The 25,098-nt window shown below is 39.0% G+C and overlaps 2 protein-coding genes across 2 annotated transcripts in view; one reads left to right on the forward strand and one right to left on the reverse strand.

The window, feature by feature from the left end:
- LOC149717930 (Kv channel-interacting protein 4-like) overlaps window positions 1-17,895 on the reverse strand; it is a 283,534-nt gene extending 265,639 nt beyond the window's left edge. The window contains exon 1 of the mRNA XM_089841516.1: window positions 17,791-17,895. The gene's annotated coding sequence lies outside the window, so the exon portion shown is untranslated. The remainder of the gene's footprint in view (window positions 1-17,790) is intronic.
- Window positions 1-25,098, forward strand: part of LOC149717939 (uncharacterized) — a 58,271-nt gene that overhangs the window by 21,518 nt on the left and 11,655 nt on the right. Inside the window, exon 2 of the mRNA XM_089841386.1 lies at window positions 16,068-16,579. Coding sequence (XP_089697512.1) covers window positions 16,068-16,579 — 512 coding nt within the window. The remainder of the gene's footprint in view (window positions 1-16,067; window positions 16,580-25,098) is intronic.

The raw sequence follows: 25,098 nt of genomic DNA on the forward strand, positions 1-25,098 counted from the left end.
ATATAAAAAATAACGGTCCATAAGAAGCGGCAACGCATATCCTATAGCAATGCGGAAACCCTACGGTGAATCTGTATCCATCATTTCACTCAAATATTAGCGCGAAATCGCCATTGCCTTTATTTATTTAAACGCGTTTCAAATATGGGAGCTTTGCTGTAAAAAAAGTAAAATTTCGTCGAAAAGGTCTATCGGTCGTTGCGGGCAAAATGGAGGAAAACTTGGGAGGAAAGAATTGGATAAAAATTTTCAAATTCAACCTTGCCTGCGATATGCGGAGGAAAAGGTTTTTCAACCCCAGTTTGCAATTGATAAATTTCGAAAATAATATTTTACAACTTATGTCATACTTATGAAGAATATTCATTAACTTATGGTATATTTATTTGTATAATTAGTATAAAATAATTTATTTCTCTGAAAATTTCGATTTTGGTATTTTTTTACCCCTGGAAGTTGGCTTCTCTAAAAGTCCAAATGTTAAGCGGAGAAGTTTCGAGTTAGGGGCAATGTAGAAAAATCATAATAAATCAGAATTTTAAAGAAATTTCATTGTTTAAAAACAAATTAAAGCTCGAATACTAAAGAGGGTAATATACTCTCAATCTGTTATCGTATTTCCTTCGGCAAATTCCGACTCACTCCATATTTCTTTTTAAAAAGTCAAGTTTGAGTATAAAAAAGCATACAGATTTTTCAACCGCTTATTCTCTCTCTATCTTATAATAAGCGAGAACCAAAAAAAGTACAATATTATGGATAGTCGGTTCGTTGAATATAAGCTTTTTGGTGAGCGTATTTCACGTTTAATTCCAGTCGTAATATGCTCCATAGTCAGAGTTATATCGCCTTAAAATGGCTTCGGAACATTTATCATAGTTTTAATACAATTGTAAACTGTGGTTGGAGAAGAATACCAAGGATAAGAGCTGGGATACGCGATAGATATATATAAATAAATAATTCAACGTCTATTGGATGAAGGTCTCGTCTTTTCGTCGAGAGGGATAACTTGGCTGGGCATAAGAAAAAGAAGAAACCCAAAAATCGAGGAAGCTTTATTCCTAAATGTGGTGGATGAAGAAGGTGAAATTCATAAACGAGTGTTGATGGTGTAATATTGAGAAGTGGTAATTCGATTTAATTTCAATTGTGACAAAATAAATAAACTATTTTATAATTTCAAGTTCAAATTGACAAAGCATCTGAACGTCCTTAGTAAAGTTCTGAATAAATATTTAGAACCAGTCAATCAGAAAATCATCTTTATAGCACTTTGGTGCAACGTAACGTTTTAGCATCATCAACGGCGGCTCGACTTGGTCGAAAATGGGATGAAAAAGAAGTATAATAGAAACGTTAGAAAACGGTGTCGGTGTGGGCAGCACCGTCGAATTGAGTTTCTTTAGCAGCCCAGAAGCGATATACGAGCGGAATATACGCACCCCCAGAATGGCTTACGAAAGATGAAATAAAAAAAGGAGCTAGCTATATAATGTATAGTAGGCTTCCCTTCACGAGGAGCGTCTCTAGTTTCTTTCCCATCCTTCCAGCGGAGCTCGAGCTCTTTTACGCACGCAATTTCCAAGTAGGGAAAATATAGGATGAAGCGAGCGCGAGACGGTTGGGTATATAGGAAGGGGGAAAAGGCGGGAAAGTTCTCGTGCGTGCCAATAATAGAGAGAAAGCGAAAATCCGGCCAGAACGTAGCAGCGCGTGATGCTCCGGAGAAGAACGTGACCCAATAAATGGACTATACTCCTCGCAGCTAAGTTCAGGGCTGAAAGAGAAGTAGAGAAAAACGCTCGCGCGCGCGAGAGCCAGTATAGAAATGGTTGGTCTACAAAAATAGACCAAAAAGCGAGCGCGCGCCGTTCTCTCTCCCTCTATATCCAGCTGCGAAAGCGATGGAAAAATATTGAAGGGGAAGCTAGGAAGAGAAAGAGGAGAGAGAAGCCGGAGAGAAATATATATATATTTAGGTTTTTTTTCATATATATATATATATATATATATAATAATACGAGAGGTTGGGTCTTACCGCCGCGAGCAATGCAGATCTCTTTATACGTTTAAGCTCTCTTTTCCAACGAGGTTATCTATTTATATTTTCCCTTATTCGCCGTTAGGATTCTTCCCAAGGGACCGGATGACCTTTTGTTTTTACCTTAGCTATATAGAAAATAAGAATATTTTACCTAATATAAAAAAACTGCTTATCCATAAGAAATTTCGCCGAAAACTTATTTTTCTTTCTTTCAAATTTATACACCAGAAACGTTACGAAACGAACCTAGTTTCTATATTGGTCTTTTTAAGCGCATTATTTATATATAAATATTTTTTATCGTAAAGGATATTTTATGTTTAAATCCCGAAATAAAATAAAAACTTTACCTTAAAGGTGTACTGAATAATATTTAAGGCTAAGTTAGTATTATGTAATAAAACATCCCACGCTCTACTACAATTGTTTTACCTTCTCTTTAACCCTTAAAAAATGAATAAAGAATATATGGAATGGCATATAATAATTCCACGGTACTTTTCTCCCCATTTTTAAACATTCATAAACGAGGTGGTGGTAGTGGTGGTAGCGGTGGATTTGGTATGTGTTATTACAGAAGGGTCTCGCGCCAAAAGTTTTAGCGCGTAAAATTTTGCTCGCACGCGATATAATAGGTTTCTATGGTTTTCTCCATTCCAAATGTATAATTTAGAGACGTTAGGCTTAGCGTAGCTCGTTTTGACAGAATCACACACACCACGAGACGAGCGTACAAGGCCTTTGGTGGCATGGGGAAAACATTACCGCTTTCGTTGGAATGGCCCTAGCTAGCTCTTAGCTCCCCGACAATGGTCGAAATATTATACTATACAGGGTGTTTGTGAAAAGTCCATCAATAATGAAAGAGCGTATTTATTGGGCCATTTTGAGTCGAAAATGTTCTATGACATTTTGCCGTCCGAGCCACGGTTTTCGAGTTATGATTTGAATATTTTAGGGATGACCCCTTCATTAAATTAGCGCTGTCTTTCAATTTCTTAATTAAATTTAAGGGGTCATCCGTAAATTACTCCAATCATAACTTGAAAACAGTGGCTCGGACGGCAAAATGTCATAGAACATTTTCGACTCAAAATGGCCCAATAAATACGCCCTTTCATTATTGATAGACCTTTCACAAACACCCTGTATACGCTTTATTTTTCGTTCCCCTATACGAACATTTTTACCTTAATTCGTTTATAAGTAGATTGTTACCTTGGGGAGTCGGAGTCGGTAAAACTCGTTTCCTAAGCCTTGGTCCTAAAGAAATATAACGCGTAACGTTTTTATTCCAATTTTTTCAGCTAAAAATAACCGCGTTGAATTTAATATCTGAAATTGACTCCTTTTGTTATACGATAATCATTGGTTTCCCCTTTCTTTTACATGTTATTTTTTTAAATTATTACTAAATAGAGAATGAAGCATTAAGGGGTAATAGAAATTACATTTTAAACTAAAAATTATCCATAGAACCCATTATGCCTTTCAATATCCCTTTAAAAACGGAGGTTATGAAAGGGGAAAAGGGTGGAAATGGAATCTAATGGACCGACAACGAAAGAATAGGAAATGTGAAACCAACCCTCCAATCAGATCGACGGAATATACCCTAATGAATTACGGTAAAAGAGGGGACGAGGGTAAAGTCTTTTTCTCCTATAGAGCTGACGGTATTTATAACACTGAGACCCATTTACTAACAGCTTCCCCTTTATAGACTAAGCGGGCACCCAAATACGAATTGATAACGGGAGTTGCTTTTTGATTGGAACAATAAAATTTACCGCAACTACGGTGCATAGTGGTTATAGGAACGTGATAAGACCCGCACTACCACATACATTTGGAAAGAAGGAAAACGTACGTAACGTATTTTCGCTTACACAGCTCGAGCGCCGTAATACGTATAGTCTATGTGATGTTGGGGGGATTTGCGAGCACGAGCTCGCCAGCCAGAAGAATAGAATATGGAGAAACGCGAGCTGAAAGGGCGGGAAAAAGGTTTACGAATGAATTCATCAAATTATCTAACGAATATTGAAGTTACTCAAACTTGTAATTATTACTTTTGCACCTTGATGATTCATAGCAAATAAAGTCATGGGAAAACCTTTAGGATAATATCGTTTCATGAAGTAGGGTAGAGTCGTAAGTACAGATACTATGAAATAGTCCCACTTAAATACAAATTTGGGTAAGTTGAATCCATCGAAAGTGTTGTTTATATCTTTTGTAAGTTGTTGAATATGCAACAACGCCAGAGTCAAGAAGAAAAACCAATAACAATACTCCTGATAGAATGAAGTAAATTTATGTATTTTGAGAAGTGGGGGTGTGGATGGGGGAGGGGGGAATAGAAGATAGCTCGTGCGGCAACGCGCGAGGAATATTCGTTACCCACATCCGGCTCGTTCAAATTTGCACCTGTCACTCAAAAGCAAACGCTGGGAAGAATGATCGGAAGAGACGGGGGAAAGAGAGAGAGAGATGGGAGAGGAGAGCAGAGACACACACACACACACATACACACACATAGAGGATATATACCAGGAGAGGTAGATGGATGGAGGCATGGAAAAGAGGGGAAAAGTGACGGGAAGGAAAAAAAAGAGAGAGATTGAAATGGGTGGGGGGGGGACTGGAAGTAGAGAAGGGAGATGGAAGGGAATGAATTGGGAGACGTTGTTCCCAACACAAAAAAGGTGACAGGGAACTTTCCTAAAGAATGCGTGACCCGCGAAAGCGATGAGTTGTTTGCGAGGAAAAAAAAAGAAAGAAAAAACATTTCTACCGTTTGATTGAAACCATTCGGTTAAGTTAAGTTTGTGGTTAAGTGTGAGATGGAATTTTTGATTCATTAATAGCCGAGTTATTTTTGAAACTAAATAGATAACGTTTGAGTTTTTACGATTGCCAATTTGTACGTGCCTAAAGGTTTATCCAAAGTAAACAAAGTTGATTCATTTCATTGATGGTTGGTTTAAAAATATCACTAATTGTTATTTGAAGAACAACTACTCGTCTCCTTGTGTTTGTTTATCTTGTCATCCAAATATCCGGAATCTAGGCCTACATATATTATAGTATTTAAGAACACTTATTTTCCTAATATTGTCTATAGCATCCTTTTACAATTAATAACCACAGACCATAGCAACACAAAAAGGTACTGTTAAATATATTTCAGGTACAAGCAATTTCGCAACATCCTTATTAGATCCGTATCGAAAAGTTTGGAAGGAGTGAGTGGGAGGATGGAGAGAGGATGAAGGGAGAAGAGTTCTTTTTCTTATATGACTGCCCATATTTTTATGGGTTTCGAGATGACCCCCTTATAAGCGAAACGGCGAACCAATATTTTCCCGTTTTGGTTTTCCTCAAAAGACTTACCACCCACATTCATCCTCCTCACGATATTCGCCCCGAGCTTACTCCAGATCTACACCAGGGCGGTACAGGCTGCTCCGAGTATTTTTTTTTCCTCTCCCTTCCCCTATGATTCTCCCATATAACACAGCAGCTTTTTCTCTCTCTCTCAGTTTCTCCGCTGCTCTCCGTGATCCCTCGATTCTCTTCCTTTTTCCCTTTTTCCTTTCCGGAGGGGACGCTTGAATCCGTTTCATCCCGAGATTGCTTAACTAAGAAAGCTAACTCCGTCAATATCGTTTCAGTAATATAATCACCTATAAATGTAGCTGGTTTTCGTTTTAAGTTTAAAAGCAAACTCCGGTTGGGACGAACAAAGTCGTTGTCGTCGTGGGTAAGACTGAATCCCATATTTTTGCCACCCACTGGTAAAGTTTCGTTCAAGGAACGCGGACGAATTAAGGGAAAAGTACGATGTAGTTCGTTATTGGTTAACAGGGTGGTTATTGTTAGCCGGGTGGACCAGCTTAAGGAAGGGAGAGGCCACCCGGCCGCCCGCACGCAGGTTTTCTAACTCATCCACTTTTGACGCACACGGCTTATTTCGCCCGTTTTGAAAGAAACCAACAGAGATTATTCGACCTCCCTCAAACCAAAAAGGTTTTTATAGATCATATACTTAAGCTATATACTTATAGATATAAAATAACCGAGGAGGGGGGAAGGAATAAACTATTTTTTAACACATTAGTCATACGGTAAAGTTTGCTTTGGTTTAGAGCCTTTGAAACCTTTAAAGACATCTTCTAATTGGAAACGCCTGGTAGTCGGCTTTGCCCTGAACAGGAATGTGCAGCGGGTAGAACGGGATTATAGGCGGGGAAATATTGCGAGTTTTTGTTCTTCCTCGGGAACAATTAACTGGGGCATTTAGCTCAAATAAACTGTAGATCAGAATATCGCGTCGTCTGCAACTTAACGACCTATTTAGTGTAAACTACAACTGAAATTAATACCTATTCTAGTCGTACTTTAATTAAGTCTTCTTAACTGACACAAGGTAACTCGATAGTGTTTACTAATCGACAATCTTTGGAGCGTAGTAACGTTTTACGGCATTGCAAAGAAGAAGCTTTGACATTTTTACCCAACAAAGTGGAAAGAATGGACCCAAAAAAAAATCCTTCCCTCTCTTCTAGCTCTAGCTCTATTGCTCCGTTAGGGTTAGGGATACATTCTTCTCGCAGCAGACTATCGTCTCCCTTCGCTAGCTGCTTCAACCTCAATTCCCACCCGTCCTACGGGGCTGGCGTCGAATGACAGGTGCTAGGCCTAAAAGCAAACCTATACCGGGAAAACCATACTACTTAACATCGTTCCCAAAGGCAGGAATGATCTTCCCAGATCCATGGCGACACACTAGAGTGCAAATTGAACTAGTAAAGGGGCAGCCCGAGTAACGACCTCCCTTTAAGTTGTCAATCGTGGGAGGTTTTTTCTTTTTTAGTTGGAGATCAGTCCCCTCCATCCTGAACAATAACATTGGCAACCCCAAAAATAAGAAGAGCAGAGAAGAAGAAAAACTTTACCCGGAGCCTTCTTTTCTTCTATATCACCATCTCTTGTTTTAGATAGTAAGGTTATATAACGAGTGTAAGCCTATTCTTTTCTTAAAATCAACAAAGAAAACTCATTAATTGATGTAGAACACTTCCGGCAGGCTTTCAAAAGTGTCTCGAAGGACACCATGGAATAACCGTTTAAAACTAAACCATTGCAACAGTTGAAAGAACATTTAAAATTGTGTTGTGTTAAATTCTCCTGACAGTTATGATTATCATAAGTGATTTGTTTCATTGTACTTTAATTACGTATGTTGGGAAAGCCAAGGATTTACTTCTAGAAATGGCCTTTTTGCTTTATAATCTTGATTTTTCTACGATCTCTTGTGTGGTAAAAAAGACTAGTAGCTCGGGCGGATAGAATTTTGTTTTTAAAAGCCAGAAACTCTAAATATACATTGAGGCTCTCGCTAGCTCGCTCCGTTGTAAAATAGTGAGACTTCTGTTTCCCCTCTGGAATTCCCGCCTTTTTTTTTTTTTTTGCTTTGTCACTGTGTGTGTGTTATTTCGACCCGTGGCACGCGCTTCAGTGAAAACCTGGCCTTTGTTTCCCCACCGCGCGTGAAAAAAAGGTGGCAAATGTTCCATCGAGATAGCGCGCGCCTGGAGACGTTACATCGCCAGACTATTGTCTTCCTTTTCCCGCCATTTTTATTTTTTTTTTGTTAAGCGCGCCATTTTTCTACGAGCCAATTCCATAGGTTTCTAAACTACACCACAGTCGGACGAAAAAAAAGGGGTTCATTTGCCTCATTTTGAGATGCGAAACTCTGAATAATTAATCAGGTTTTAGCTCGTAACAAACTGACAAGAGATTCGCTTAATTTTCTTTCTACTCTACAACGTTTAGAACTTTTTTTTAGTTTTTACTCTCTCATTTAAATCTAAAGGGTTGAAAAAAAAAACCATTTTAAATAGTGTTCTAAGGCCGTATAAACGCTGTCTAGGTAGATTTAAATATAGACACACGTAAAAGTCATTTTGTATGAATCAACCGCATAAAGTTATAACTGAATCTTCTAAATTAAGAATGATTCACAGTTTTAAATAAAATAGCCTAGTTCAAAACACAATAACAAAAAAAAACACCTCACTGACGTTTCGAAACTTAAATGTCGAAGATGAAGATAAAAAGTAGGCTAGGTTTTATTATCCGATGGATGTCCTATTTTTCTTCCTCTTTATTTGAGAGGCATGGCGTTATTCGACACACTGTTACTAATTGCGTCCTCGACCGTCTCTCTCTCTCCCCCCCTCTCTCTCTCTCTCTCAATCTCCCCATCATCCTCATCCCTCAGCATCCCATTTATTTTTGCTCTCTTTAGCAGACGCGCTTTTTCTGAAGAGGAGTAAAATAATATCCCATCATAACCTTTTTTAGTAAAAAAAAAAAATAGCGCCTATTCCACGATGTATTTTTTATAAAAGTGTGAGTACCTTCTTTTATAACCCTATAAAGTTCTTTTCTCGCACCCTTTTAGGATATACCTTCTTTATTTTATCTTTCAACAATGAAATTGTCAAAAGCTCTGGAGGAGTCAAGTGATGCGGACTCGTTTCAGAGATGGCCGCCTGCCTTTAATACTCATTTATTTATTTAGTTTTTATAAAGTGGATATAATTCCGTTAAGTTCCTCTTCCCAAGTTTTAAAAGAGATACTTCAGTTGTATCAGGTCATAGTTTCGTTGGAAAAGTGTGATATGAGATTATAGACGCTTAAGATGCTTAATTTATCAATTTTAAACTTTTGTTGAATGTCTATGATTTAAGTAGAAATCTTAGTTAATTTGTAAACATTGTTAAAGGGAATATAACTGTTCCTGTACAACCGACGAAGCTACAAACAAACGTTTTCCAACCGGAAGTATAACTACCACTTTGTAGCATAGTCAAACCATTTAACTATAGATGCTGAACTCCATCTCTTAAACATTTTCAACCCAATTTAAACTACATCTCTAAAAATATAACAAAAGGGTTAAAGCTTATACAGGGTGTTTCTGAAAAGTCCATCACAAATTAAGGGGCGTGTTTATGGGACCAAACTGAGCGGAAAGTACCAAAGAACATGGGGTCTACAACATTTAGTTTCGGAGATATGGCCCCCCAAACATTTGCCCCAAAAACGAGAAAATATCCCAAAATGTGGAGTAAGGGTTATTGCCATTACTCAACTTGTTTCGAAGTCATAGACAATTTCAATAGCCTTGAATTTGAGAAACACTACTGTAACTTTAGATAGCAGAAGGGTATAAATGGGTAGAAGTACGCGTACGGCGGTAATGTAAAGCTAATGCCAAGTGTCATAGTGTTTTAAGATTTCTCAGCACCCAGTAAAATGGTGGACCTCAACCTAGAGGGCAAGAAGTCCCAGAGGCCGTAGAAGACGAAGTCCTTACTATTTTCGAGGACGAACCAGAAGCAAGTACCCGCCAGGTGAGTAAGCGATTAGGCGTTGGTCACGTGCTCGTGTGGAAAATCCTCAAAAGTCACCAGTTTCATTCTTACCATTTTCAAAAGGTTCAAGGTTTGAATTCCGCGGACTACCCACGACGCATTGATAAACGCCATTGATTTCCCGCGTAGTCTGTTAGTCACAGACGAAGCTAATTTTTCGCAAGATGGTATTATTAACCTGCATAATAAGCATCAATGGTCCCAAAGAAACCCTCACGCAACGCTCGTTAAATCTCACCAAGTACAATTTAGTTTAAACGTGTGGTGCGGTATTGTAGGTGACAATTTAATTGGATCTTATTTTCTACAGCCCAGGTTAAACGGTGAGGCGTACCTACAATTCTTACAAGACGTTTTACCGGAATTACTTGACGACGTGCCCTTAGGTTTGGTGCGCAGAATGTAGTTCATGCATGACGGTGCACCACCACATTTCAGTCTCGCTGTCCGAGCTCACCTTAACGCGACGTTCTCTTTTCGGTGGATAGGTCGAGGTGGACCCGTGAAATGGCCTGCTCGATCACCCGACCTTAACCCGTGCGATTTCTACCTTTGGGGCCACTTGAAGGACATAGTTTATCAGAGTGAAGTACCTGATGTGGAAGAGCTTCGTCGACGAATCGTTAATGCCTGTCAAACTATTCGCGATACTCCAGGCATTTTGCAACGTGTTAGGGAATCGTTTGTAAGGCGTGTTCAAGTTTGCCTTAACGCGGGTGGTGAACACTTCGAACAATTCTTGTAGTAGTTATTTGTTACAGATTAAGAATGAAGAACTAATAAAAAATACATTTACATTGGGATCGTATCATGGCGTTTTCTCTGTGACACATCAAACACTAACGTAATGAACAAACTCAACCTTCAATCGCAACCATTTTACTGGGTGCTGAGAAATGTTAAAACACTATGACACTTGGTATTAGTTTAACATTACCGCCGTACGCGTACTTCTACCCATTTATACCCTTCTGCTATCTAAAGTTACATTAGTGTTTCTCAAATTCAAGGCTATTGAAATTCTCTATGACTTCGAAACAAGTTGGGTAATAGCAATAACCCTTACTCCACATTTTGGGATATTTTTTCGTTTTTGGGGCAAATGTTTGGGGGGCCATATCTCCGAAACTAAATGTTGTAGACCCCATGTTCTTTGATACGTTTCACTCAGTTTGGTCCAATAATCACGCTCCTTAATTTGTGATGGACCTTTCAAAAACACCCTGTATAGAGTATAGTCGATAAATCGACATCGCTGTACAATCAATTTCGCTCTTTCTCTCTCTATAAGAGTAGACTCCTATTATTAGGATTCACGTTCGACGCTCTATAGCGTAAGTAATGTCCTTTGGAGGAAAAAAAAAACAAGATATATCTCTCCGAATTCTCTGATGTCAGAGGAAGTCACTTTCCCTACATAGAGCCGTTTCTTTAAAAGTTTCTCTGGAAAATAAGGGATAACAGGGAAAAGAAAATATCTCGGGCAATAATTCGAGTAAATAGTACTTTTTCTTTTATATTTCGAGCCAGTTTCTCGTAGAGTTTTAGACAGCCATGAAAAGTATATAGCTAGACAGCTACTAACACTAACACTAACACGACTCGGGGAGTCAAAAAAGAAGAAATGGGAAAAAAGGGTGTATGAGGAATCTTCGACGAGCTACGATTGTTCGCCTTAAATTGAGGCGCTTTGCCAAAAAATGTTGGGACGATTTAGAAAATAAAGCTTTCAGAAGGAAGAAAAAGAAATAAATAAAAGTTACGAGTGAGATAACCATCAGAACTTATCGTCCTCTAAAGGTCTTAAGGGTTAAACAAGCAACATGTTAAAATATGCAACGGAATTTATTATTACTGACTGCTCTCAAAATTTACGCCCTGTGGCTGGCTATTAAGACTTTTCACTCAGAAAACACCCTTTACTTTATCAGAAACACCCTGTATATCCATCGGCTTCTAGTGGAAAAGAAAAAAGAAAAAAGGATGATGGTGGCTTTTATCCATCTTCCTCCCTCAGCATCTTCCTCATCCCTTTATACAGTATCTCCTTATCATTTTTTATCATCCTCCCTCCCATTCTCGGAGCGAAAAGAGAAAGTTTCGGCTTTCAAGAAACGATTAGATTCAACGTTTACGAGGCAAAACGGTGCCCAAAGATTTAAGCTCGAAGCTTGGAAAAAGAAGAAAATAAAAGAGAGGGATGAGGAAGGAGGAAAAAGCAAAGGAAACATCAACGTAAACTGCCAGCCAGAGTTTCTCGGAGAATAAAAAGAAAAGAAATTGAAAAAATTGGGGGAATAAAAAAATTAGGCTTCTTCCCTTCGCGTCTCCAATCCTCAGCATCTTCCATCCCCAGCCTCCTACAATCCCACTTCTCAATTCGAAAAGAGAGCTAGGAGAGAAGAAAAAAAAGAGAAATACGGCCGAACAGAGACAGCTAAGCTAAGAAGAAGAGAAGAAGAAAAAAAAATAAAATAAAATAAAAATGAGATGGCTTTATTTCGAAGTTGGCTCTCGCCGAAAAGATAACCGAGCTTCTTCTTTTTGTAGCAATTGACTTCTTAACAGTTTATTGGCCCCATTCCAACCTTCGATGCTTAAAGTTCGTTTCTTTCTAAGGATTCCGCGATTAAAAAGGTAAAACTCGGGCTTCAAAATAGGAGAAAGAAGGTTCTGACGCTGTTGAAAACTTGCTTAGAAATTGGGCGAACTCTCTAAACTCTTTTCTTCCCATTCTCGATGAAAAGAACAAAATAATATGAAAAATAAAAGAACGGTTCGTCCATGGAGATACGCCGAATTGACAGAAAAGGGGGGTAAATTGGATAGATAATAAAGTGGAATGTACTTAACTCTATTCGGGTATGACACTCGGAAAGAAAAAAGGTTTTAGATTGTAGGAAGTGAAATAAAAAATGTTTCCTCGCGCAAAACGTAATTGGCGAGACGCGATTTTTAAATTCTTTCTAAAATCCATTAAATTGATCTGTCCTCGTTTCCCCTTTCCCATTCTAAACTTTCTAACATCTTCTTTCCCAATTTAAAAGTCAGCGAAGGGATGATTCAAAGACCAAACTTCGAATTAAAAGAAAATGTTGATAAAATTAACCGAAAACTTCAAGAACAGAGATTCGAAACATTTTGTAAAATTATCTAGGACTTCAAAAGAAATAAAGTATACTATTATAGGAATTACGTATAATTTAAAGGTAGCAAGCCACCTTTGGGACTATTTAAAAATTTATTTCAGTTCCTCAAAATTGGTTGAAAGTCTGGAATGGAATTTAGAATTTTTAACTTCTCAAACTAGACGAAACTTGTTTTTTAGGATTATGTCATACTTGTATGGACAGAATCCTATCTTTTGGTGTTATAGCAACGGGGAGAGTTAGAAAACGCGTTAAAGAGAAGCGGAAATGACAATGTCATTTCCGTTATGGGTCTCCGTTGCCGTCGGCGGGGTCTAAAATGCCCTACACCAGTAAAGATGACCAACCAATCTTTCCTATATAGCTAGCTGTAACATTTCTATAGTATAAAACTAAAAAATCAGGGTAAAGCGAGTATAAACCATTAGACGGAACTGACCAGATAAGCGCGAGGGCTATTTACGCTTCATTCTATAGCTTTCTATATATATATACGAAAGAGTAGCTGCGATATAGAAATAAATACCCTGTAGATTGTGGTATAAAAATACTACATCAAATACCACGTTAGGAGGATTAAAGAGTCGTCAAGGAACGTGGTCTATATTTGGTGTCCCAAATTGAATCGTTAGAAATATGAAATCAAAAGATACTTATGTGTTTTCAACCCCTATTACAAATTTCTTATTACATTTTATTATCAAACGCGCTATAAACTTAAGTTTACGTCTTACAATAGTAGCGGGAAACGGTTTGTTCTTGGCGGGAAAAGTCGCGGCATGGATGAGGAAGCTCAAACGATTGCGATCTAAATCGCCGGATACGCGACCATTTAATCCAGGCTCAAAATCCCTCCCCTCAAATCCCAGCCATTGAGCAGCCACCATCCCCTTTATCTATATACGCAGCTCAAAATCCCAAGATCTCGGAAACCAAAATTGAAGCTGTTTCACGAGTGAAAATGGTCCTCCTTAGGGAGGGGGAGAATGGGTGCGGGGGAGATGAAATAAAACCGAATTATAACCACCCAAGTATTTTACTCTCAAAATTCACTGAACTGTGGATGAAGAGAAGAGATATAAATAGTCTCGTGAATTTTGCAAAATTTCCTACGTCATCTTAGAACGACGGTAGGATTAGTATGGTTCTTATAGTTAGAGATACAACTTGATCATTAGAGAGACGTGTAACTCCTCCATGCATATCTAGTGAGAAAACCGTTTCACTTTCTTTGTAAAGTCAATATTCACGAGGTAATTGGTTAAACAACTATACAATGAAACCCCGAATCACCGTATACGCTAGACTTGATTCCTACGAAAGGAAAGAGACGGTACACAACAATATTTCCGACTTTGGGAATTCGTAAATCCCGAAGCGAGTGAAGAGAGAGTAACTCCCCATCATTTCGATAGACTATAGAGGACTATAGAGAAAGGAGGACAAAAGACGGGAAATAAAAGTCGGAAGCCGAGCCATCTACTAAGCATTTAAGACAACATTCTCGGCTTGTTGTTTCCACGTATATAATAAAACTCATCTTCCTTCCATACGTCTTTTACAATATACTCGATACTGTGTGTTATTGGTTAAGCCTTGTCTAATATAAAGAGAATGAACCCCCTGTTTTAATATTTCATTTTGACCAAGGTACTCGGGCCGGGGATCCGTTCATACCATATTAAGACGTACTTATCTAAATTTAGACACCGTACAACCTGACCAAAATAAAACTTCTTGGTCTTTAGAGTGTTTTCAGTGGTCATATATTGGTACTGCTGAAAATGATAGCGTATTGTAGGCGTAGGGGCGAAAACTTCAATCAAGAAGAACGATTAAAACTCCATGATACATCAATTACGCGATTTAAACGAGTTAACCAGTTAGACATAAGAGCAAATTAGTTCCCGGGCCATGAAATTCGAACTGGAGCGTTTCGATAAAAGGGTAGTTGATTATCGGGCGACGACGACTAGAGCCCATAGGGGCCCAAAAGCCCCTCTGTAACCTTAGAAGGAGAGGAAGTTAGCCGAGAAACAGAAAAGAATGATGAGAGAAAGAGAGGGATGGATGCGGAGGACAAACGGCGGAAAAGCGATGGGAGGACGAGGATGAAGAAAGAAGGGAAGCTCGGGAGCGAGAGGGGGATGAAACGCGCTGAGGATAGATGGAACAAAGCGGGAGCGATTGAAATCGTTCAACCGTGATCAAACGGACTCGATATAACAGAGAAGGGCCGGCATTTATAAAACGGGGCAATGGATACTAGGGGGTACTACCTCGAGATCGGAAAAGAGAATTTGAGTTCATTCCGCTCATAGAGTTCACTCTATCTTGAGCAGGACACAATGGAAGAATATTAGATATTTCACGACCAAACTCATTAATATATCTTTCTTGGACATACCCACGTGGATTACTCTTAATGACAATTAACAATAAATGTATATAGAATGGGTTCAAAATTAGACACCATGGCATGGAAAATAGTCCCAACATCTTAAAACTAGAACGTGCTTAAGAGATCTCTTTAAAGGAGATGAACTTGATGGGAGATGGTCCGAGTTGGTGGATAAGAAATCGAATAGGATGGAAGGCTCAAAAGCAATCGCTAAAGGCCATAGAAGCCGCTATATATAGAGGGGTAGATATAAGGCTAAATATCCTCGAGCTTTTGTGACGCCAAAGACACAGATGTTAACAATGATTCTCCGTCCCTATCGTCAATCCCAAGGCGTATCAAATCCTTCTATCCATTCCATTTTGTTGGGAAACCAAGCAGTGCCACCTTTCGATCCCGCTTTCCGCTGCAGCTTTTATATTTTCTCGGGAAGATGGTCGGTCGAAAAGTCGCGGTTCTTTCATTCTTTTTCAACAAAGGAGAAAGAGAAAGCAAGCAACAACGAGATGGGAATAATTTCTCTAGTCGCGAAACTAGCCTTTAGGTCCTTCCCGGACGCCAAAGAAAAGAATGAGAGAGAGAGAGAAAAGGAAATGGAAGAAAATTAATGATTTATAAAGAAGTAATAAACGAGGTCTCGTCGTTTGTTGCGTATTCTTTCCTTTCTTATTGAAGTCTGAGAACTTGAAGTTCTTTAACGCAAAAATCAGAAAAATCTTTTAAAGCATTGTCCTTAATAGAGAGCGACTGAAGCGTGACCTATTTATAAGTTTAGACTTCTTGAATAATTGATGTTCGCAATGTTTTAGTTAATTGGTCAAAGTAGGCCAATTTGAACTTTGGCTTAGCATTGCATTATCTATGCAGGAAGATACGGAAAACTGATTTATGGGATAGACTATAGGTCAAGGAATAACAAAATCCAGAATATTAAGCGCATACTTGGGATAAATAACTTTGCAGATGAGCTGTTTCCCCAGAAAGAGATATTTAAATATTTCTTTTTAATTTCTTGCAGGAACAGAGCGGCCAAAAGGGACGAAACGAAAAAAGGAGAAAGTTTCCCCAGTCATTGCCTTGAATCAAAACGGCCTAAGCGGCGCCACACCCTTGGTTCCAGATCCTATCAACCCGAACAACCCCAATTCGGTAACTGGACTCCAGAGACCCGTTCAACCACCGCCAGCCCACGTCCAGCCAACATCTTTACACCAAAATGGTGGTGTTGGGTCAGCCACACTCGGGGCAGGGAGCAGCGGAGTGCCGTCCATCTGCAGTGAAAACAGTAATTCTAGCATCGGAGCCGGTGGTGTCCCTGGAACGGCGGTGGTTGATGGGAATGTTTCACCCAACTCGGCCGCCGCCGCGGCTGCTGCAGCGGCCGCCGAAAAGGCCAAGAAGAAGAAGGCCAGGACAACCTTCACGGGCCGTCAAATATTCGAGTTGGAAAAACAGTTCGAAATCAAAAAGTACTTGTCCTCCAGCGAACGAGCGGACATGGCCAAATTACTCAATGTTACGGAAACGCAGGTAAGAAATATTTTCTTAACTAAATCTATTACCAAATGGATACTCAACCAAAAGTGACAAACGGTGTAGGCCAATAAATATAACTGCCACCATTTTGTGGGCCGTAGATGGCCTATTTGCGATGGTCGGAAACATCGCGTCACGGTATCCAAGGGTATATATATATTTGCGGGATTTCGGAAGCAGTCCTATTTGATATTTCCCTCTAACAAACCTTGAAAGCTAAATGAGGTTTTCCCAAAAACCTTTCTAGCCCTCGAAATAACCGAAAAGCGAAGCGCACCGCGAATTTGGGGCGGAGGAAGGAATAGTTTCAAGCTTAAATGACTTCCTAACGACGCTACATCAACCATCATTTGTAAAATTTCGTTCCGCTTCCACAAATAGCGAGATAAAAACTCGCTTACATAAAAACACTCGACTTAACGGCAAATATACAACAAGAGTCAAAGACGACTGTAGCTATGTCTCGAAAGAGAAGATGAAAAAAAAAAAACATTCGCTCCTAAACCTCTCACAACAGTAGCAAATTAATCCAAAGTTGTAAATAATAGAAGATGTTTAGAACCATTTAATGCTTTCGATACTATCATTTTCTGATTAATCTATTTTTGAAATGTCAGTCAAATATTTAGAAATTAGATATTGCTGTCTAAGATATTAGTATCATGGCATCGTAGCTTCATTCGCGTTGCTCAATCCAAATGAAACAAACTCGAAATGTCTTCTAACTGGAATGGCGTTTAAAAATAGCTAACTTGATGTATGGGTAATCGTTTCTACTAGGAAATATCACGAGTCTAATTTTTTTATCCGAGTCATCTCTCTCTCGGGGATTTTAAAAGCCATAAACGCCTCTGCAGGCAAAAAAGAGATTGATGTAGTTGGAAAATATCAGCTAAGTTAAGAAGATGCTAAGGTCGCGAAACGATTAATATAAATGAAACGGCAATTTGTCCCTCGGACACTCCTCCTAAGTAGTCGTCGCATCATGGGATAAAACACAAAAGATTTACGTTGAAGAACGATTTACGCTCGCATCAGGACTGATGACTTGTTTGTTGCGAATTATATCAAGGAATTTCGGGATGAATGAGTTGTTGATGGGTTTCAATGTGATAGCGACAGTTGTTAACAGTCACTAAACTTACTTATGCTTAACTATACGTGTGACGTTTAATTGACAAAGGTTACGTAAGGTTATCGCTTACCTATTGGTTGATTTTTGGTGACAAACCGAAATGGAATTCGAAACTGATGAGTTGAATTAGACTTGGTTCTTTGAGCGTCCTTAGGTAACAGTGACACTTCATAATTTAGAAAAAAAAAATAAATTCGAAACAGGGTTATTAATTTGTATGCCAAAATAATTTCACATTTGCATCGTTTCCCCAATAAAATTCGTAAAAATGCAAAATATTTTCCCCCTTTCGCAATTATTCAATTCAGGTCTGAATTTGAATTGAGTTTTCGAAGCGATTGCGAGTGAACTTTAAAGAAACGGTAGAGAATGGAGAAAAGGTCGGCACAGTTTTTAACTCATCAACATTCTCAGACGAAGAAAAAAATTCCAGTCGCCGCACCGCTTATAGAGTCATTCGTCTTTCGCTCCGAGAAAAGCGCCTCGCTCCTTCTTACTCTTTAGTTAGCCTTCTACCTCCAACAATCCTATCGCTGCTGCCAAATGCTCGCTTAAATTCTCCTTTCTCCCAAAGCACCTCTTCCTCCTGCAGCTCGTTTCCCTAATAGCTCTCCAGCTAGCCTAGCACGATATTAGCGTATTTATAACACGTTAAAGGTATCCAACGCCTCGACGTTTACAAAAAGGTGTACGTTAAAGCGATTTGCGCCGTGTTTAAGAGAAAACCAGCCAGTTTTAAACGACGACCTGTTTATTACTGACATATCTAAGCCGCGGGTCTGGGTTTTGTTTGCACCAAACGTTTTGAAATGATAATTAGGTGGTGTCGATTTAATTGGCCTACAACGTCCTTGGTCTACCCAATAGAAATTCTACTTTTCAAATAGTAAAATTTAAAATATAAATCGTAAATTGAATTATAATAGGAAATTTATTTAATTATAATAATGGTTGTTATAGGTACTAATACGTATACTTTTAACTTTCTAATTAAAGAACTTGTATACAGTGAAAGGGATTTAAAAGCAGCGCGGCATCGAAATGAGCCCCGAATGTATACGGTTTAACAGTCGGAATACAAAGCTCCCTTAGAGAAATAGCTGCGCGCCCTTTAACTATTTAGAAGGGAAGTATTCCGAGGAAAGACGGAGCTGAGGATATTTTCCTTATCTATCAGCTCCATCTCTTTAGATCACAGAGACCGAAACCGCCCTTCATTTAAGGGCGCTAATCGTTTTAATGGCTATAATACTTAGAAACGCTTATTACTTTACTGGCAGTAAGTATAAGCGCGCGCGGTTATACGTATGGCCTCAATCGTTTAGCGGCGTCATTTATAAAAATATAAATAGACCCTTCTTCCTTCTTCATCTCTCTGGAGAACTGAGATGTTTTCTGATGGAGTCTTACACACTTTCTTAAGCCTAAAGATGATATATAAATAATATTCGAGCTATGAAAGAAGAGAGAAAAAAAAACATTTGGACTAAAATCTCTAGTCGGACTGAGACTTCATCCTTCGTGGAAGATTCTTTAAGCCCACTTAGGAATTTAGTTTCGGAATAGAAATGGAGAAACTAAATTTAGATCTCCATTTAAATTACCGACTATACAGTCTATTAAAGAGCGAATCCCCGCCCCGCATTCCGCTGCCGCCACGAGACGAGTCTAAAGTAATTCGGGGCTCGAGTGTCAAGCTCAAATTAATTATTTTAATTTTATTAAATTCACTAGCGTTAATTCCTTTGGGAATGTTTAGACGAGAGATGGCAAAATTGAAATATTCTCGACGCTGTTATTCTATTTTGCGTATTTATCGGTAGTGCATGGCGCGCTGCCGGTTATAATTCCGTGCAAGTTAAAGAGAGCGAGACACTGTTGATTGCGTAAAAGAAATTTCCTTTTTTTACAAAGAAGAAAATCCCGCAGTTGTAATATATAGAGGCGGTCGTTTACTCGTTTCCTGTTGGAAAAGTCGCGGATAGGGAAATTGCCCACCGTCAAAGCAACGAAGATAATTTTAAAAGGACGGATACGCGGAAGCCGAGGGATGGTGGTGGTGCTGTTAATACGCAGCCAGCCAAAACGACTTTGGATTCCAAAGCTCTTAAGATTTATTCGTCTCTTTAATTAAGACGATCCCGCAGCATCTTCCACTCGTCTCCCTCCCCTCCCCATCTTCATCCCTTCTCATCAGAGGAAATGTTAATTTGTATAAAGATGTAGAGTCGCTACTCTACTTTGCTTGCCAAAAAGGTGCTAGGGCTTTCCCTCTATTTCAGATCTATTCATTGGAATACAAAGATGATAATTATACTCTCGTATTTTGTTGAATCACGGGCGAGTTGAAAACCTTTAAAACTAGCTTTCCAGTTTAATTTTTATTTAATCTTTCACTTTAAACTCTCGGTAACCTTCAGTTAATTATTTTTTATACTGATATTAAAATCGGGTCTAATAGCAGCCTAAATTTTTCTTTGGTTGCAAGTCCATTTGTGAAGCATTCTCCATTCCTAATGTTTCTTTAAATAAACTCATTCGAGTCTCGAGCTAAGAAAGGGTCAAATAGTGTGTATAAAACACGAGTTAGCTGTTGCTAGGAAGGGTATAGGACGATTGGGGAGAAAAAACCACCAAGAAGAAAAAGAACTCCTGCAGTATCTTCCAATAATCCGAATCGGGGCTTTTGAGTAAACAATTTCGGAGGCCCAAGAGGCCGTAAAAAAAAAAAGAGAGAAGAGAGTGAGACGAAGAAGAGAGAAATAGCTTAACCTCATTGCCATCGTCATTCGAAAGAAGGAGAAAAAAAAGGAAACTCTTCAGTCCATTCAATCAAATTGAGCAAATACGTTTCAAAGCTCAAACCAGTGAATTTTAGAAATGTTCCTTATATAACATTACTACTTCATTTCACTGCATCAAATTTGTTAAACGTACCGAGTAGATTTACGACGTAAAAAGGACGGAGAAAAAGTCCTACCAAAAAAAGCGACTAGAAAAAAAAACGCAGAGCAAATCTCTCTAGAGAAGATAGCTAGCTGCCTGACTTAGTTTTTCGTTTAAAAGGTATTTGAAGAGTTTAACTACAAACTCATTTGTTTTTCCCCTATTCCACGTCCCCCGCTACTTGGTTTTTTAAGGGCTCTTGTACAAAACACCCGCATAATTCTTACGAAACCTCCGGTTTTGTAATCTTTTCTTCGGTAAAAAAAGTGCAAAGAGAGTAATTATATTCTGAATATTATTTTGAATGTGAACGAGACTTTATAGCTTTCAGTATATCTATCATAAAGAACGCCCCCGCAACCGTTATAAACGCCAACTAGGCGAATTCTTATCGTACAGAGTCATCTCGACAAAAAAATATATATAACAGAATTCAAATCTTAAATTCAGCAGCGAGACATCATTTGAACTTTTCCAAGATATAGTTCCCTCCTTCTATCTAGCTAACTCTCGTCGTATAAACTGCCGAGTAAAAAAAGGTCGCCTTTTTATTTCCTCCTCGCTTATAAAACGAATCTATATAGGCCTAGGGAAAGGATGCGGAGAGAGGAAGAGAGAGAGAGAGAGGGATGAGGGAATGGATGGTGGCATCTTTTTCTATCCCGAAAATCCTCTTCTTACTGTAGAACATCTTTTCCCGACCACTTCGCGTTTCGAGTTAACGGGATGTCTCTCTTCTTCTGGATCCCCCCTTTTTCTTCCCTCCCAACTTTCTTCCAGCATCCAGATTTTTTTCGTTTTCCCAACCTCTGACAAACCCTCCCTTTTTAGTTTCTCTTGGGATGGTGTAGGGCTTCTTTAGCCAGATCCGCGAGCTCAACTTCCATTCCTCGCTTTTAAAGATGGTGTATGGTGGTGGGTGCACGTTTGGGAAGACCGAGATGAAATTGACTAGAGCATCTGAGCAAAGAAGGAAGATGGAGACAGAGATGGAGATGGAAACATCGCGATATGAATGGGAAAGAGGACTAGTAACTATACTGCTCGATGAAATAGATATACTCGCGTACATATATGTATATATATATATATATATACACATCTTGAAAAAAGAGATCAACTATATTGGAACATCTTTGAGTGCAGGGGTTTAACGTTTACCGAAGGACTGAGCTTACCAAAATGGGGGCTCAATTGACAAGGTTTCGCTCAGATAAAAAAGGACTTCTTTGTGAAGTAAAATCGGCAGTTTAAAACTTACACCATGGTTCAGTTCAGTTCATTTCGTACAACGATTTTAAAAATTGCTGTACCGTATGCTATCGTGATCTGCTACTAGTCCCATTTCTTTTTCGCGAGAAGATCTGATCTGAACTGAACCGAAGACATTAATAAGGGTGAATTACGATCTATTAAATCAAAGGAGCATATTTTTCTCCTAAATTGATAAAAAAAAAGAAGGCAAATTTCCAGGGAAAATCGTTCTAGCTAAGGTCAATTTCGGTTACGCAATACTTAACAAGCGGATATTCCTCGGTAAGTATAATACGATTAAGTTAATGGAGGAGGAGGAGTGAGTATAGTTTTAGTTCATTTAATACCCTTCTCTTTTCATATTAAATGAAGAAAAGCAGTCTGGGGCGTAGGCCTACTTTACTTTGTCGCGTGCATAAGTGAAATCTCGCAATCTAAAGAAGGGATGGAGCGGGAAAGGGGGTAAGTAAGAAACTTGGGAATCGGGGGCAGCCGACAGCTAATTTGGCGCCAATATCGGTCGCGAGTCGATTTACCTCATTCCACGTTACTTGACAGCGTTGTAAAAGGCGGAGGGACCCTTCCAAGTCCGAATTGATACGACCCAAAGACGCGTTGACTTTCAGTAAACCATCACCATCACTATTCCATCTCCGTTATATATCCCCATTTGATCGGTAGACTCCCATGGCGTGTTCTCGTTTCCTCCTCATCGCGCCCACACTCATCCCTAAAACGTACCGTTTCTATGGAAACCTCCGTAAGTACGAGGTTTACATTGAAACTCATCGACATTTCATAACGGGATACCGATATCAAAGGCGCGGATATACCACCATAGAAACGGTCCATTCGATATTGCCCTTATTCCGATCAACCATTCCAAGGTGGCGCCATACTGCCACTGATTTAAGCAGGATTTTAATAGGAGAGAGGGTAAGATGCGAGACGTTTCAGGCGTATCGTTGAAATGGTACGTTGAGCTGAATCTTCAAACTATACTCTAGTCCCTATAGGGAATGGCTCTTACGCTCTCGCTCTCTCTCTCTCTCCGGAGATGTATTCGGCCGGGAATAGAGCGTCGATCGACAGTCAAGGAGCGAATTGCGACTATTACGTTATGGACGCGAGGCAACATTTTGAACGTGCGTAGCGCAAGAGTGAACTATACGGTGAAAGCTATTAGGCCTGATGCCTTAACTATATAGATTTGGTAACGTACAGCACGCTCGGATTGATGGGTGAAGCGGAGCGTACACTATGGATGGAGAAAGGGGAAAGGAAAAGAAACTAAGATGATGATATAGGACTGGGATGCGAAGAAAGACGAATGTCGGCCGAGTAATAGGGCCATCTTTTCCGCCGCTCCTGTTATACGAGTAAAAAGGCTTAAAGACGGATTTCACTTCCCTCTCAAAGGCCTAAATCGATTGAGCCAAAATCGACACGCACCCCTTTTACTGCGTGCCAATGTTAGGCTATATAAGGACAAAATGTTTCTAGATTTTGCACTTTGAAAAATATCAGAACGTTGTACGTATCATACTCTATCGTAGTTCTAAAGTTTTTAAGAAGAATTTGTTAAATTGCTTTACTACAAACTTTTATCAAGTTGTTTAATTCACGAGTCAATTAACTAATTTAATTAATTTACAGTCTAGTGACTCGTAATATTTATTTTAAATAAATATCATCATTCAACGGTTCAATTTGACTTAAAAAAAGGAGAGATAGTAATCCGTTACATCACTTTCTGTAAAGAGACTGCTTATATAGAGACGGGGAAGATAAAAAAGCTACCGATTAAGAGTTAGCATCAAAAAGAATTAGAAGATAAACACTGATCCCAAATAACCGAGTATAGTAGCGGTGGCGCAGCACCACTCTCCGGATAATAAACAAGTTCCCCCTCTTGCTTTAATCGTTTATTTACATTTCCAAGAGAGAGTTAGAGAGAAGAGAGAGAGAGAGAGAAGAGCTTCCCATCCATTCCGGTATAGTCTTTTTTTCCAGCCTCTTACAATCCCTTCCCTTTCCTCCTTCTCCTCTGGCGCGAGTTTTCCATCTTCCTCCCACATCTTTTAGTCGCTACTTTTAGGATTTTATAGTCGCTTTCGTTTCTCAGTATTGGCTAATATACTTCACCATGCGTCGGCGAATTCAAAAGAGATGGTTTTTCTACACTACTCCATTTTATAGTCTCTCCCCCCCTCTTCTCGAAAGATGTATATGCGCAGGAGATGATGTTAATTTTGGAAGGATGTGGAATTTCCGAATGTTTATGCGTGGAGAAATGAACGAATTAATTCCATCCCTATACATTATGGATGAAATCTCACTCACGACAGAGTTTCGATCAACTTTTCAATACCATATTGGCATGTTGTAGGCCTAGTAATAAATTCAATGTTTTTATTGACAAAGGTACTTAAAGAATAAAGTTCTTGAACCTTTTTTCAAGACTTATAGCTATATTTAAGTAGGAAACATTATCTTTAATACTGATGGAGTCGCTAATTTGGCTATTTTTCTCCCGAGTACCTTTTTTTTCATCTTATTTCATTTTTAGTTTTTGCCGATGCGATATTCCCTTACGCTCGAAATTAGTCCAAGACTGACGTTCCAAATGCTATTTCTAAATTTAGAACGGGACTGCGTAGCTTTTATAACTATTTCGAATTTGTCGAGAACGAGAGGGAGAGCGAAAGAGAGAGAGAGAGAGTGGAGGAGAGGAGAGACCGCGGGAGAAAGAGATAGAAGGCAAACGGAGACAGTGATTTGGCTCGAGCAAACTACCGCTTGGAAAGAAATAAAAAAACCCGGGGATGAAAGAGGAAGGGATTGACAAAAAGAAATAAAGAATAAAAAAGGAGAGGGAGAGAGAGAAAGATGACAGCGCTTTTGGGAATTAGAAACAAGAATGGTCAAGACTCGGAGGAAACTGCACTCTGGATTTCAATCCACTTATAGTTCATACGCGTTATATGAGAGTAATTTTGTCCATCAACTTAAGAATCTAAAATTAAAGTTCATATTTTTTGGAAGCGCCTGAGAGTAGGGCTTTCCACAATACATCTTGACTTTTAGAGAAGCTAACTTCCAGGGGCATTCAAAATATTCGAAAAAAGAAAAACTAGGATGAATTTCTTTCAAATAACAATGCAATTTTTAGAGTAAA

This window comes from Phalangium opilio, unplaced genomic scaffold (assembly GCF_054372755.1).
Source record: "Phalangium opilio isolate 3A_F unplaced genomic scaffold, DU_Popi_V2 ptg000003l_1, whole genome shotgun sequence".
In the NCBI taxonomy this organism is placed as follows: domain Eukaryota; kingdom Metazoa; phylum Arthropoda; class Arachnida; order Opiliones; family Phalangiidae; genus Phalangium; species Phalangium opilio.